We start from the raw sequence: 15,841 nt of genomic DNA, 5'->3' as shown, positions 1-15,841 counted from the left end.
TGCCATTCCCAGCAGCCAGGTTACCCGCAGTAACCAACACACAGCGGTGGTGCAAGAGGAGGCCAAGGTGGAGGCTGCAGAGTAGGGTACACGCTAAGTTTACCTGCCTTAAACCACCTTTTGGTCACTCACATCTCTTCAGCAACGTCGCATGGAGCTTTCCCCTTCGGGTGAGCCGACCATGCCCCCAACGTGTGTTTAGGCATCTACAGCAGGTAACAGACATCCAAAATAGATGCCATTGTACTAGCACATCGTGGTCTTGCAGTCCACGCAGAGCTCTTACCGCAACGATCGCTACGTGAACCTCTGCGCACCATCGTGCGCCATTTATAAGCAAGCAGCCAGCGTATCGGCAGGAATCAGTGTCTCAAGTCCGAAACAGTCTCTTTCGAGAAGCCATCGTGCTGAAGGTTGCGATGTGGTCCCCATTATCGGGGCACCACCTCATCTTCCAAACTCACTCACTGCCATCTCCTGCCAGATCTTGCTCCCACCGGCCTGCTGGAGCCTCTCCAGCTGACTACGCCTGTCGTGGGAAGAAACGCTCCAGGCTCCATCCAGCTACAGCAGAGAAGCACTTGTCTCTCCCACCGACGCTGCTGGATCAGGAAAGGGATGTTTCCGCACGCTGTTGGTTCAGCTGGCCTTTGCCGGACAGCGAGGGAGCCCCCCCGGGGAACACCAAACATCAGCACAGCCCAGCCCACACAGTGCCGAGGGAAAGCCCTGTGATCCTGCCCTCAGACTGCTGTCTATCATAACAAATATCATCTCCATCCCTTGCTCTGCTCTTCCTTCCAGACTCCATAGAATTATCTTACCCCCCCAGAAAAAAGAAGTCTCATTCAAACAGAAACATGGGTTGCCTGGGCTGGTTGAAACACCAAGTGTGATTAACCAAACAGAGCAGTTGTTTATTTTCTAAATAAGTCTAAATTTATTCATAACCCTAGTAAAAAAAAAGTTTGGATTACAAGTGTCTGAACAGTATAAAAGTACAAAACAGGTTCCGTAGATCTCTAATACATTAATACAAAGTGCATGACTACATACAGTTCGTTTTGCATCACTACCAGGAATGGAAGAGGCGGGAGGGAGTCGGGGAAGCAGTCGGTGGTTGAACTCTAGCAATAAATAAATAAATACAGAAGAGATGATCCGTATCAGAGCACATCCTACTACCAATGCTGCAGCCTTAGGAATTACTGATGCTGAAAACACAAATTCAAATGAAAGCAGGCGCCTGCAAAGCCAGCTAGGACTCACGCGCAAGCTGTCAGACAAGCAGGCATCCGTTACGCCTACGGCTGGGCTCGGTGGTCTTACGGGTCTTTTTCCGGCCTAAAGGATTCTACTCGGCTGCAGGTGAAAGCAAGGTAGGCAGCTCTGTCCTCCCTTCAGAACCTCAGAGAGTTTAGGAAAAGCAAAATCAGACCAACGAAAGCTCTAAGCTGTAAGGCTGTGATAAGTCAAAGCCCTGTTTCCCCTGATGTTCTTTCTCTCCAGAGGTCAGCTTACCCCACGGAGAAGAAAAAAAAAAAAAAAAGTTTTGAGGGCAGGGGCTCCTCAGAAAACCTGCATATTTTTCCCTACCTATATTTTCATTTGCTAAGCATTCCCATTTCAGGAAGTGAGATTAACACAGAAATTCAGTCCTAAACTCTACCCACCACAGTATTATGCCCATGACTCTCACAAAAAGGAAAGATGGTAGCAATCCGTGGTAGAATATCCCAAAACAGTAATAGTAAGAACCCCCCCTCTCCCCCCGAAACCAGAAACAAACAAAAAGAAAGCAGAATTCCCAACTTACACAAGTTAAACCTTCATAAAAGGAACGTTTAGCAATTGGGAGCTAAAACTGCGGCACACTCTCCCAGGAAGCTGCTTCCACCCTACAGACGGAGTCGGACGGGCGCCTATGCCGAGAGCTGGCACAGCTCCGTGCGTCCCCTTTCGCAGCCAGCACCCACAAAGCACTGAGCTGGCGGCGGTTTAAACAACCGACCAACGCACACCCCAAACGCAAGGGTGCCCAGGGTGTCTGCTGCCGGGTCAAACCGACGTGGCCTCCCACCTCCCCAGGTTCCGTTCTCGCGTAAACCGTCCTCCCCAGCGGAGGAGGGGAGGTCTCCCACCCCTTCTCAAAAGCACTTGGTGTCGGGGGTCTTCTTGGGCGACTACCGCGTGTAGTAGGGGCGTCTGCAGTTCGCCACTCCGTGTCACATAGGAGGGATGAAATATTTGTCTTTGTTACGTCAGTAGTATCAGGGTGAGATCTCCACACCTTTAAAAATATATATTTATATAACTAAAGAGGTGACTTATAACATTTCTATGTATTAGTTCATCTTATTGACTCATACATGTCTAAGAATGAAGTACTTTCTTGGGAATTTAAGAGGGGTTACCAACCAACTTTAAAAAAAAAATACCAAAAAGCCTTACAACCACTGCTTCTTTCAGTACGGAAACATGAACTACATGAACTTCAATATACAAAACCCCCACCCCCTATTCTCCGGTGGAGGGGGTGGAGAGGGAAGATGAGACAACCTCGCAGCAGCATTCAGCTTTGCTAAGTGTTCCATAGCATCTTAAATATTATGTACAGTCTTTCTGAAAGGATACAAACTGACTTCAGAGTTTGTGGAATTGTAGCAGTAAAACTCAAAACGGTCCTAGGGAACAGTCTTTTGGCAGCATAGCAGGTGTCCAAAGTGAACAGTCACTGTTCTAGTATTTTTCCAGGGAATCAGAGGATCTGTATAACCTTCTGCAGCTATCCAAGGAAGTCACCACTCCTCCTGGGTGGAGATTGCTGGAGACTGTGGTCCTTCTTGTTCTGGCTTTTCAGTGGCAGACTTTTTATTGCTACAGCAAGGTTTGAAGAGATGAGTGTCTATGAGGACTTCCCCAAAACGCCCTTTGTAAATAATTCCACAGCAGACTTTTTGCCTGGAAGAAGCGGGAGGGAGAGAGACAAACAGTTTGTGTGTTTAAATGTAGAGAATTTACAGAAATGCAAAAAAAAAAAATCAGTTTGACCCAAGACTCTACTTTTCTAAGCCTCCAGCTCAGAGCATGGGAGAGAAAAGGCTGCTCAGAAAGAGAAAACAAGTCTGTGCCTAAATCCACAACACTGCTTTTGGAAAAAAAACAAGAAGGAAGAAAAACAAGCCCATGCCTACACAAAACTAAGTCTCCCACTTTGCTTCCCAGGGACGTTTCAGATACACAACTATCCGGGCTGAACTAACCTTGACTATAATGCACTTGCAAACACTACTTGAGAGGAGGCAGCAGAGTCACAACAATTTCAATAGAGCAATTAGCTAAACAAGGGAAAACTGTGTCACAACAGGCGGGAAGAGATAACAAGCTCCCCAGCTCCCAGAAAACCTTGTGATTTTCCTCCCACTCCAGATTCTTTTTTTTTTTTTTTTTAATGACTACTATCACAGGTCACCCAAATCCAATGCCATGTTTTGCTGGCAAGCCCAAAGCACCGCTGTACACGCTAACACCCCTACAGGGCACCAGTTTAAGACAAGATAACAACAGTCAGGATTATTATCTGTTAGTTGCAAAACTGTAAGAGTTTTCTTCCAGTGTTAGTATTTGGAGAACTGGAGGCAGATAGGGGAAAACATCTTAAACACACAGCATTTCTTTCCAAAACAGGCAGATACTGTTAGCACTGTGTGACTTAAACAAACGACTTACAACAAACGAAGTTCAGCAGCAGCAAATACCCAAGCAGCAGCACCAAGCACCGTGTACAGGAACTGAACTGCTATCTACACCAAGTGCACGTTCTGTTGCTTTTTACCTTTTCCAGTACGTGAGATCTAAGAAGGAGAAAACTGGTGTTCTGCTGGAGCCAGCGCTCATCTCTGTGTCAGAGCCATCGTCAGACTGATTACTGTAACAGGGCGACTGAGCTGGGGAGGCGCTCGAAGTGGTGCTGTGGGCATCGGAATCTGCAGGGGAAAGAATAAACGCGAGAATCAGGACATGCATCCAATGACTTAGCATCTTCCCGACTTGTAAAAGGTCAGATCCAGATTGGGAAATAAGAGACACTTTTTAATTAACAAACCAACCAACCCGCCTCCTAACAACGACAAACCCTTTTTCACTTGCCCCTGTTGATTTCAATAGAGAGACTATCTGTCAGCATTTAGGAGACAGAACTTGGAACTGGAGGGAGTCCTTGCACACAAGGGCCTGGAAAGAGGTCCAGGATCAGGCTTCAGTTCCTGGCTCAAACATAGGCTGTGCAGGCAACACTCTGGACAAGATCCTAATCCCACACTGGAAGACCCTTGAAGACGATGGGGATCTGTGCTTTGGACACAGTGATTTTTCTCTCACTGTAAATCTCCTTTCTTATCCATTCAGTTAGTTTTGCAAAGCTTTTCTCATCAGTGCAACGGGTTAGGCAGTGCTGAGCTTGTGCAGGATCAAGACTACAAACTATGGACTCAGAGCAGACGCACCCCTCACGAGGAGATCTACTAGCCTACCTCTGAGTTATCTCCTCTAGCACCTACAGTAACGCGGTTAGATTAACTACAGCATGTTGAACAAGGAGATACAAGGTCTTTGGGTCAGGGCCTTTACAGATTCTTTGGAGAGCTTTTCCTCAGGCCAGGTAGGATAATTGAAAGAGAGAGAAGACCAAGTCAGCAACAGTTAAGAAGCTGGAAGGTTTGCTTTAGAGGAAAAATCGCAAGTACCAGCATATATTTAGAGGATAACTGGCAGATGGCTTTGCTGGAAAGCTATGAATCCAAATCTATTTGAGGAGTCTAAGCACTAGTGGGAAGAAATCACTAAGACCAACAGAGGAAGGTGTAAGGAAGCTATACTGAAGGAACACGGCAGGAATTTAAGGGGGGTTGAGGGGAATACCTAGGCTAAAGAAAGCCTGGGTTGAAAACACATAGAGAAGGAAGACTGATAGCAGTATCAAGGGAACAGTGCTTCTTGGGGAAAAAAAAAAAAAGAGCTGAAAATGGCCACAGCACATCACTGTGAGCAGTAGGAAACCTCTTCCAGCTTGTGTTTCAATGAGGGTCTTGCCCAAAAAGTTCTTTCTATAGACATGAAATTTAAGCGCGGGACATGAGCTACAACTGCCTACACTTCCAAGCCAAACTCCCCACTCCCTCTCGCCGCATCCTCACCTCTGTCTCACAGCCCACCCTGCACACAAGCTCTTCCTCCTCATTCCACCCCCTTCCCAAGCCCTTGGAGGAGGGGAGGTGGTGAAGCCAGGAGCGCCCAAATGTGTGAATGTACAATGGAATCTAGAGAGTGATTCAGCTTGGCTAGTTAAGGGTAAGCTATGCTAGGGGGGGCCAAAGTCTACTGCCAGAATCTCTTTGGATCCACTTACTGTGCCGCTTGAATTCCTTTTGCAGTTTGCTGATTTGATTGCTCTTTATTCTGCTTCCAGAGAGAGTTTTCATTTTCTTTGGTTTCAGGGTTGTTTTAAGACTGGGCCCAGCCCTGGCATCTACCACCTAGAACACAGAAAACACGTGCATAACGCTTCTGCGTCGTGCCCAGACGCTGCCCTAGTCAAGGCACCTGTACTGACTTAGCTGGAGGCGTCCCACACCGCGTCAGTCACACCAAGGCAATGCTGTCTCACACGCGTGTTTCATTTACATCTGGTCTGTACCAAGATGCAGCAAACTAGTTCAACAAGCACGTTCAGTTCAACTTTTGACTCCTTCATATTTCTGACAAATTCAGTTCAGTAGACAACAGTTGTTTAAGCCAACGCAGGTTCAATTAAGAGCTTCTGCCAAGCATTTGCGCTGGAGTTCTTTTAAAAAAATCATCAATTTAACTTCTGAATAAAGCTAGTGGTAGTAATAACCATAGTTCTGGCTCCCACTACCATCAAGGCTTCCTGAATAGAGATTGTAACATACAAAAAGGATCCCGAGCATCTTCCCGGCCCCAGGCCCAAACTGAATTAGATGTATCAAAACAAATTATGTGAGTGGGAATAGCTGCGAGATACTAGTCATTGTAATTATCTAAATGACATAGATTTACATGTTGCTTGAGCAAGTCACCTCGCTTGTTCAAATTATTAAAAGAAACAAAACAAAAAAAAAAGCGACCGGTTTTGGATAGAAACGTTTCAAATTTGAAACGTTTTGAGTGTCATAAGAGACTCTTGGACACATGAGTTTGTGAGAACAAGGGATTAGGAGGTAGGTTAGTCTGTGGCTTCATCCCAGGCTTGCATAATCACCAGCTGCACGTAAGCCTAACAAAGACAGGTAAGAGCAGCTATGTAACAGGAAACAATCCAGGAAGGGTTTGGAGCTTCCAAGGGTGGGAAGGGAGAGTGCGTGTGAAACAGCAAACCCCAAATCCTTTCCAGCACCTCCCCTTCTCTAGCAGGATGGGCCAAGGTCACAGGCAAGTTAGCGCTGGGGTGGAGGAGAAATAAAATACTAACGTGATTCCAGTTTTTTTTGGATCCGGCTGGCAATTTTTTCCATCTTTTCACCAAAAGGACACAAGCATTGCAAATATCTCCTGAGCGGGCCTCGTGGAGCCTGGCGAAAACAAAAGCAGAAAAATCACTTGACAACAGTTCATAAAAGCACCTCCCCTCACACACACACACTTGATAACAGCAAGCATAAAAATTGTTGGAAAACAAGGGTTCTCCAGTTCTGTTTTTCAGGCATTACAATTCATCTGGGGTGCTCAAACATTGCCATTTAAGGACCAGGTCTGGCTTTCAGAAAGCGCTCTTCGATACGGAAATAAAGGGTGCCATAATCTGCCCTTAGAGGGGCACTAAAAACAAGTCCTATCACCTTCAGTTGGTTTGGGAAAAAAACAAAACCTAGGAAAACACCACACAATTCCAGTGGGTTGTTTGCTTTGATTAGAGAGGGTGGGAGGAGGAATAATCGTATTCCTTGAATGTACTTTTAGGAACAGACCTCAGATATCTGACAAGAGCTTATTCAGCTCTTAACTTTCTCACAGAGCCTCAAGGATGAGTAACAAAAACCACCCAACACACTCCTGCACAAGCGTGGGATAAGGTTTCAAGCCCAGCAGTCACTGGAATGACAGCAATACTCGCTGCTTTCAGAAATCGCTGCTGCTAACCCACGCTGAAAGAAATATAAACGGGCAGACTTTGAGGCATTTATAGACGAATGGGGCAGGCTCAGATAAGCCACTATTTGCTCAGTGCTACATCTGCGTTTTTACCTTGGCAAACATGTTTCAGATAGCGCAAGACCAAAGGCCCTGGCACGCTACAAGCTTCTTCGCTGTAGTTAACAACAACAAAATAATAAAAAAACCATTATGCAGCGAGGCCTTCACGCAGTCTTTCCACTGCCAAAGACAGTAGCCAAGAAACAGGACAAGGAAAATTGTCAGCACCAGATTTATGTGCAGAAATCCACAGTGAATACACAAAGCGCTATGAAGTTTTGGGTTTGTCCTTTCAACGCTCGAAAGGAGCGTTGCTAGAAAAAGGGGAGGAGAGGGAAATATTTCTAAAGGTTGCAAAGATTCACTCCTATGAAGTCACGCACTCGGGACAAGAGCAGCAACGCGGACGTGTATATATAGCTTTTAATATGACATGGGAAATTGCCACTGAGGCCTAAGGTTTTGAGGAGAGGTAATCCAACAGGACCAGAAAGACAAAGCAGAAAATATCTACCAACAGCCAACTTTTCTCCAGGGGAAGTACCTTCCTGGAATACTACAGCAATAAACAGGAGAAATCCTCATTGCAACACTGCCCAACTGGAAATCTAATTACTCGATGGTCACTTTCCATCAGAAGGGGTTTCCAATAAGAAGTTTTAATAACATCTTGATATGCCCTATTTGAACAAAGGCACCAATGCTTCAAACAAGGCAGTGTGCATAAGCCCTGCTGGAACAGCTAAATAACTACCCAGCAAGTTCTCTTTAACCATCTTGAGCCTTCAGAGTCAGAAAACCTCCATGGACCTGTGCTGTCCAGGAGGACACCACCTTGCGTGGGAATTTACACCTCCAAGGAGTATGTGCAAAATGCAGAGTCCGAGAGGGGTCCAAATCCCTGCATGTGCAGCGAGGTGGGAGAGGCACGAGCCTGACCCTTCACCGTTAGGAAGGACGGCAGCTCTCCATCGGCAGCAGGCCAACAACCAAGCGGTACCCAACACGGCAGCAGAGGCTCCAGCCCCACCTGGCCTGGCAAGTTGTGAGGAAGCCGAAACCAGCCTTCCCCCACTGCCCATCTCTGCTAACCTAGTCTCTGTCGCTCTGAGCAAGGGGGACAGCACGTCAGGTTCACGGCCCCGAGACCAACACCGTGACTTACCACGATGTTGACTAAAGAAAGAATCTTACCCAAAACAATTCTGGAAGTCTTTTTCATAGCGTTTGCTGTCAGTGAAACGAGAACTGGAAGACTTCGCTCTGCAAATACAGCAGCCCTCTATACTCCGATACATCTTCGGTTTGTGAAAGCCAAACATCTTTTCCTCCCAGCTGTAACCTGTGAAAACAAACGGGAACTGGTGTTACTTATCACTGTTAGATACGGAAAGAAAAACCTGAGCAATTCACTGGGCAAACCACAAGTAAATTATAATTCAGGATGAAAACGGCTAGATTAGACCATAGCTCTATCCTGCATTGCCCCAGAAGAACAGACACACCTAGAATACACTTTCTTATTAAAAAATAATTATCAACAGCTGGAATGTTAAGCAATACCCAGGAGGACTCGTGAAAGCTCATTTACAGCACAATTCTACTCTAAGGGCACATGTGCAACAGCACAACCCAGGGGTGTGAATGCAGCTGTCTGGGCTAATGAAAGCCCTACGTGCGTGGCAGAACAGGCTGCGTGAACCTGCCCCAGCCCCCAGGTAAGTAGCTGGCAGCTGAACCCTGGGTCACTGCGACTACCTCGTCATCATCACCGGCGTTCCTTGGAAACGTCCTGCCAAGCTTTGCTGAAAGCAAGTAGGAGGCGTTTTAAGTGAGCTGCAGCCGTACCTCTAGGCTGTAGGGCAGACATACCTGAAAAGCCGCTCTCAAAACAGCAAGGTGCAGTCCCACCCAGCCCTCAGCGGCCACGTCTGCGCTGCGGGACCCCGGAGCGCTTCCTCACTCTCAGGCCCGGGTGAGCATCCCAGCTCCCTGTCAGCACAGGCTCAGCTCTTGCTCTCCCACCGTCCCCGCCCTGCTTTCCATGGGAAGGAAACCTAGCTCGAAAAAGGCTGGGCAGCAGGACCCTGGAGCCATTTCAGTACGCACCTACCACACATCCCAGCCACTGCCAATAACTCGGGAGCAAAAGGTATTCCATTTACAGGGAAGTTTTCTTAACCACCTGCGCTGCAAACTCAGCACTGGCTCAGAGAGCCAACGCCGCGCTGCTCTTAGCGCTCTGCCCACCCTTTTCACTACACCCGGCTGGCGTTTGCTACCACAGCAGGTTATGTACAGCGGAGGCGATTCCGAGGCAGAAGCTTTTAAAGTTAGTTACGAGTGGATTTACTGCGGTCACCACGACAAACACCCCTTCGACACGTGATGTCCCGCCCCACCACCAAATCAGTTCTCCCAGGCACCAGTTAGTCCCCAGCGCAGACTCCCGTTTGGCACGGTTTGCCACGAGAAGCTGTTGGAGCAAACAGAGCTCCCACAGTGCTTAAAAAACACCCAAAAACCAACAAGTGAGAGCAAAGCCGGTGCTCTCCTGGCCACAGCAAGTCCCCACAGCATCTAACCCAGGCGGGGACCACCCCAAGGGGCTCTCTTTAAAGAGACCACAGTGCAGGGTTTGGTCAGCCACCTTTCAGCACACCCCAACTGCTCAGTGAGGGGACAGGCCACGGGTGGCAGGAAGCTCCACGAGGACACGTTCCCACCGCTGAGAACTTCTGCTTTTAAAAAAATTAAAATTAGTTGGAGCTGTGCAAACACCACCAGATTCCCCCCTCTTCCCTTAACAAAAGGCCAAGTTGTTACGTTCTTGTACAAGCAGACGGAAAAGTACCTCTCCTCCCCACAAACACTGCCCAAAAACCCAGGAGCTGGGGCAGGACTTTTGCGAGAGCAGCTTCTCCATCACTTGCGGGCAAGTTTGGTGAGAGGGAAACCCCAGACGGTCAGTCCTCAGTCCCAGGGGCTGCCAAGTCCCAGCAACCCAACTTGGGATACTGCTGATTGTCTGTGGCATAGGGATCTGGCCCCAGACCTTCCACCTGCAGGAAGGTAAGGGACATAATCCTAACCCTCCAGAGGGACAGGGAAAATGAACCTGAAGTCTGCAGCCCCAAGATGTGCCACATCATTGCAGCAATTAAGTAATTTGAAAAGCAGCTTCAGGTGAGGCCAAACGTACTCTTCCACAAAACCACCGTATCTAGCATTGTGCTTACCTCAGGAGACTCCCGGCTCCCTCTGTTAGCTCAGCACCGGCCTGCAGGCCAGGAGCTGCTGTAGTGCATGAGGGAAGGTATCCAACCAGTGACCTGCTGAATGGGTTTGCTGAGGGATGGCTACACTCAGAACTACTCTGCTTCTGCTCACGTATGTTTTCAGGGACACAGCACGTGACCTTGAACGCAACACCAAATGGGGTTAGAACCCCTGGACTGTCAAGACAAGTAAGTTGCAGAGTGTCTAGGCAAACACTCAGAGTATGTATTTTGTTTCTTAGCATCCGATGTGCTCTGTCAAGAGACAGTCTCTTGAGGACACTGTGTTTAACAAGCCTCTGGGGATCCAACAGCATGTTCACCTGGGAGTTTCCAGCTACTGAACAGCGAGATTTTAGATATTGCTTGACTACACCAACGTTAAGGCCATGGTCCGGTGCTTTTCTTTAGAAAGTCAGAGACTAACTGCTGACACAAAGCTTGAGCAGCAAAAATGTCTTGACTGTTACAGAACTGATCTCAACAATTTGACTGACCTTCTAACCCGGTTTCTCCTGGAAATCCAGACGCTGATGAGATGATCTCCTTCAGCTGGTATTTATACCACAGCAGAACAAGATACATGTTGTATAATGAATGTTCTGGCAAAGGCTGGCATCAGACATGTATGTTCCGAAAATATTTTGCTTTGCATCATTTCTGCCATTCTCACTGGAGCAGCCTTTCAACACAATCTTTCAATAGAAGGGAAACTAGTGCCATCTGTTTCCCACTTGATGAATGGTCAGCAACGGTATTACCATACATCATGCCTGAACGAGGAAGAGCTAGTAGCAAAACCACAAGTAAAACAGATTTCTCAGACAACTGCATCGAAGTGCAGTTATAAATGGAAGGCGTCAGTCCAGTTACACATTTAATCCTAAACAGTTGCCATTTGACCATTATACACTGAATATTCTGTCAGCTGGAGAGCTTAATAGCTAATGTAGAAGCATTTGAGTTTGGAAGTACTCATCAGCACTGCTAAACTTAAAGCTCCGTCTCAGTTTCCATTCTAATCCACAATTGTGTGTCTAGTGCTGGAGTTGACACTAGATTTCTATAGACTTAAGTGTACTCGGAATTACAGGGGACTGGGCCCTTTAAAAAGTTTAATTTTAAAGCTTTGCCATTTAGGTCTCAAATTAGAACCAGGCACTTAGACTGCCAGCTACCGTAACACCTGAATCTTAGCTGTGGAAGTCTAACCACATGAAATTTGGGACAGATAAAAAGATGGCAAGTAGAAACATAGCTCCAAACAAGTTATTACACAAGATAACTTTGCCAAATTTGAGCACGTTATTGTAATACATGACTTTTTAAATGAGCAGTTGCATGGAAGTGAAAGGGACAGCTCACCAGCAGAGTAGGAAATCCTAGCAGAGCATGTCTGTTGTTCTGCAGAAACTGAGATTTACCTGCACTAGCAGGGGATCAGTATTCCCCCGGTCATGGGGAAAGTGGTCCTACTCCTCTCCCTGGTCTCCCTGCAAAAGGACAAGTTGCTATTCCCCCAAGTTCTGCTTTCAACTGCTTTAGCAACTTGAATTGATGCAGAAAAGACTGCAGGAACAAGTTCCCTCCATCCCTCTGGCCTCTCACTTTTGGAAAAGCAGCAAATATAAAGACTTGCCTTGCAAAAAAAAATTGGAGTCAAGCAGAGAAAAGTAGGTGATGAATAAAACAACACACCCTGCTTATTACATTTGTGAGAGGGTGGTACAAAGCAGCATGCCTCATACATGTGTGAAAAGGGTTTCATGCTTTCGTTACCTGTCAGGACTGGAATTTGGTGCTTAGTTCTCTTCACAAATTTTAATTTGATGGTCTAAATTAAAAGGTGTTGCTTCAGATGCTCATTAAGTTTTCGAGTTAGGGAAGAACTTCTGAACCCTTTTAAAGTAAGAAAAGCTGAGCCACTTCCATTCGCCTTTCCAGATTCCTTCTGCATTCTTTCTGATCACCCAAGAAGAATGAAAACCTTTTATAACAGAAAGGAAGGAATTCCTAGAAGGCAGGCACATCTCCCTCTGTAACACAGTTATCAGGCCAGTGGGAAGGAACACACTCACCTGCTTCTTACAAAGCTGAAACACACTCTTACTGGAGAGCAGAGAGATGCCAATCCAACTACTCAATACCTCCCTCTCTTCCCATCTCCTCACTCTGAGCCTGGAGCATTCACCCTCTGTGCAACCCCACATGGCCAGTACATTGTCAGAGAGAAGGAGAACCCCTGCAAGTAATTTGTTTTCCCCTTACACGTACAAACCAGCCTTGGCACACCCTCCTTGAAGCTAGACGACAGAAAAATACGATCTAGCCTACATATGTTGATGGAGCCGGTTCCTGTCAGTAAAGAAATCTCACAGTGCTCGTCTCTACAGCATTTCATTGGAACTGAGAAACACCCAAAATGGTACTTTTTGGTTTTCTTTAAAGGAAAAGAAACAAATGCCTGAATATAGAAAGAATATGCATGCTCTGACTTTTCCACCTGCAAGTGCATACACCCAGGCACATGCACGCACACGAAAAATGCTTCCAGAGCTGTCCATGGCGCCAGAAGCGGAATTGCTCGTCTCGCTAATAAATCCTTGGGCCTGTCCCTCTGCTGAAACAAACCGCAATAGCCCTACTGAAAATCAACTGTAGGACAGAGAGCTGTACATCAGCAGAGGAGCTGATCTGTATCAGAGACTCAATGTAAACATACCTACCCCTGGAGTTTACATGCTACAGAAAGAAACTTTGGAACAGAAGTTAAAATGGGATCCCAGAAAACTGTATTTTAACATGCCGAAAGCCAGAACACCCGAAGGAAGGGACCAAGCTAACTGGAAGCATCTGAAAACGCAACTTGAGTATTTGCAAGAAACCTTTCTTACACTGTCAGCTGTCCTTACAGCCCAAACCAGAGCAACTAATTCCCAACAACCACAACCTCAGTTGTGCATACTTTACACTCTGGTCCCCTATATCCTCAGATTTTCCTACCACTTCCCTTCCTCTCTCCACCCAAAACTTTACTTGGAAGAAAGCTGTATTTGGCCAGTACATCTGAAAGAAACAGCATCCTGTGGAGTTTTCACTCGATGAGCTGAGCAAAAGCAGTTAAAAGGTCAAAACTCCCATCTTCAGGAACCTCTCCTCTGCCAAAATAAGTAACTCTCTTGCTGGTAGCCGTTCCCCGCTACTGCTACGCGCTCGGTGCTGCAGTGAAATCTTAGCACACCACATGCAACTGGCAGCAACTACCAAGCACCCACCAAAACTCAAACTGGACATTTCTTCCCCATGTTTGAGCCTCCGCAGCATCCTGGCCGGGTCACAAGCTGAGCTGAATGAAGTTCTCAGCAGCAGTTGACTCCCAAAGGAGCCTAGTGCAGATCTTCAGTGGGAAGCGAGTGCCTAACCCCTTCAGACTACGCCACTTGGGTGTTCCTCTAAACTGCCATGCAGTTAGTGCTCCAGAAGGGATGGGCCAAAGCATGAAAACAGTAATCAGCAAGATTTGCATAGGGGAGAAAAAAAAAAAAAAATCCCAAACCTGTCCCACCTGCAGACATTCCATCTTTACAGGCGGCTTCCCCCCGCCCCCCCATTGCATAACTAACAGCATGTTCAGCCTGATCAGGAGCGCTGCAAGGAGAACTGGGATGTTCTCAAGCAAGGGCTGGAGTTCAGCCTGCAATGCTTATCTGAGTACAGTCACTACAGCTGTTGGGATGCTGTTTGCAACCACCTGCTACTGAAAAAGCATCACTGACACTGGAGATGGTGAGACACGGAACAGTTTTGGGTGGGGTTTTGGAGTGTGGGCTTTTTTTTTTTCCCTTTTTTCTCTCTCTAAGAGGGCAAACTTACCTGATGGGGACTTGAACAAAAGGAGTAGCAGTGGTTTCACAGAATAGGTGATGTGACTACATTTAAAAGGATACATTTCCATGTCCTTAAGTAATATTACTGGTCATTTCACTTGGACTTTGGACTGAGCGCTTCCTACAGAAATGCAAAGGCTTGAGTCATGGTCCCACCCATACTGCTTAACCGCTCAGTTCTCAAGCCCCAGCTCAGTAGCTGCTGCTTTCTGTCAGCAGACAAGTGCTACAAGGGGTGCAAGTCTGAAGAAGCTGGCTGTCGAGTAGGACTGTGCCTTTCGTTCATCCTATTAGGGAAGAGGTACAAAGCATCAGGTGTGGAAAACCAGCACAAGGCACAGCACTTGGTGACACTGAAAGAGCTGCGTATTTTTCACCTGTGCAAATTTATCTCTTCTTTCAACATCCACTAAGAAGCCAGTGATGTTTTCTTTTTAAAGGGAAGAGCGCAAACATAGGCACTTAGCTCCCCTTTGGGAGAGAAGCAAGGAGGGATTTTTCCCAGAGGCTCTGGCACTCAATCCCACCTACTTTCAAGGAGAGCTGGACGCTGCATGCCTGTGGGTGTCGTTACCTGCTGATTCTCTACCACAGATCCTTGAGAAACCTGGACTCGACCCAGGTGCCGGAGGAGTCCGGTGTCCACTGGTGTCAGCAGAAAGGCCTCCCGCTCGCTGTCCGCCCTCACGCGCAAAGCTCGCGCAGTCTCTTTTTGTCTTTATTACCATTAAAAAGTAAACTGCGCAGCCAATCTGGCTATGTGCAGCTGGGAGAAGGGGGTTTCCCCAGCACGTGCCCTGCACACGGCTGACAAACAGGCTCACCTTTACAAGCAAGCACACAGTAGGAAAGGGGTTTGCTGAAGAACGGCCGCCCTCCTTGTAACAGGGTTCAACAGATGTCTCCATGGCTGTCAGCCGACCGCCTTCCACCAGCGCCGAACTGAACCGCGCAGCGAAAGAGAGCGCTACGGTCGGGTTGTGCTCAAGCACGTAACTCGGTTCCCACCACAAACAAACGCGATGCCGTGGAAGTTCCGGGCTCAGCTCGGACACGGGGCTTCCTCCTCTCCCCACCCACGAGGGGACCAAGAGACACGTCCCTCGGGCACACAGCGCCAGGTCGGGGGGCAGCATCCTGCGCCAGCTGCCTACCGAACTACAGCGCCGGGCCCCGGCTCCAAACTTTATTGATTGCAATTATTATTGAATAACTTAGGTCCAAAGGGACTGCCCATCAGCAGAGCGACGGGGACACGGCTCTTTGTAGGACGAAGCGGGGCCGTTCCCACCGGGAGAGGCAGGATTCAGCCCTGCTCGCTGCGCTAGGGCACAGCCGAGCAAACAACAGGTTCGGCAGGTCCCTTTAAATCCCTTTAGCTGCGCGCATCCGGGGATGGGTGTACGCGAGGAGACGGCAACTTTCATCTCATGGAAGAGAGCGCGCGACGGGGAGCGTTTTCCT

General features: G+C 47.6%; 1 protein-coding gene across 1 annotated transcript; it reads right to left on the bottom strand.

Annotated features, from left to right (window-relative positions):
- Positions 1 to 2,299: 2,299 nt before the first annotated feature.
- FAM60A (family with sequence similarity 60, member A) lies at positions 2,300 to 8,552 on the bottom strand. The gene is made up of 5 exons (XM_010155031.1): positions 8,407 to 8,552; positions 6,491 to 6,590; positions 5,408 to 5,534; positions 3,836 to 3,986; positions 2,300 to 2,961 (listed from the first exon to the last, which is right to left on the bottom strand). The coding sequence occupies exons 1-5, from the start codon at positions 8,532 to 8,534 to the stop codon at positions 2,799 to 2,801; spliced, it is 669 nt and encodes a 222-aa protein (XP_010153333.1). The 5' UTR covers positions 8,535 to 8,552; the 3' UTR covers positions 2,300 to 2,798.
- Between the last annotated feature and the right edge of the window lie 7,289 nt (positions 8,553 to 15,841).

The sequence above is a fragment of the Eurypyga helias genome, unplaced genomic scaffold (genome assembly GCF_000690775.1).
Source record: "Eurypyga helias isolate BGI_N326 unplaced genomic scaffold, ASM69077v1 scaffold36097, whole genome shotgun sequence".
NCBI classification, from domain to species: Eukaryota; Metazoa; Chordata; class Aves; order Eurypygiformes; family Eurypygidae; genus Eurypyga; species Eurypyga helias.
The sequence above is the reverse complement of the archived record's forward strand: the minus strand, read 5'-3'. Positions and strand labels throughout refer to the sequence as shown.

Excerpts from the sequence above, each read along its gene's own strand:
- FAM60A (XM_010155031.1), bottom strand. The coding sequence starts at position 8,534 with ATGTTTGGCTTTCACAAACCGAAGATGTATCGGAGTATAGAGGGCTGC. Across the intron at positions 6,591-8,406 it reads GACTTCCAGAATTGTTTTGG|GCTCCACGAGGCCCGCTCAG; the intron begins GTAAGATTCTTT and ends TGTTTTCGCCAG. Across the intron at positions 3,987-5,407 it reads AAAGGAATTCAAGCGGCACA|ATTCCGATGCCCACAGCACC; the intron begins GTAAGTGGATCC and ends TTTCCCCTGCAG.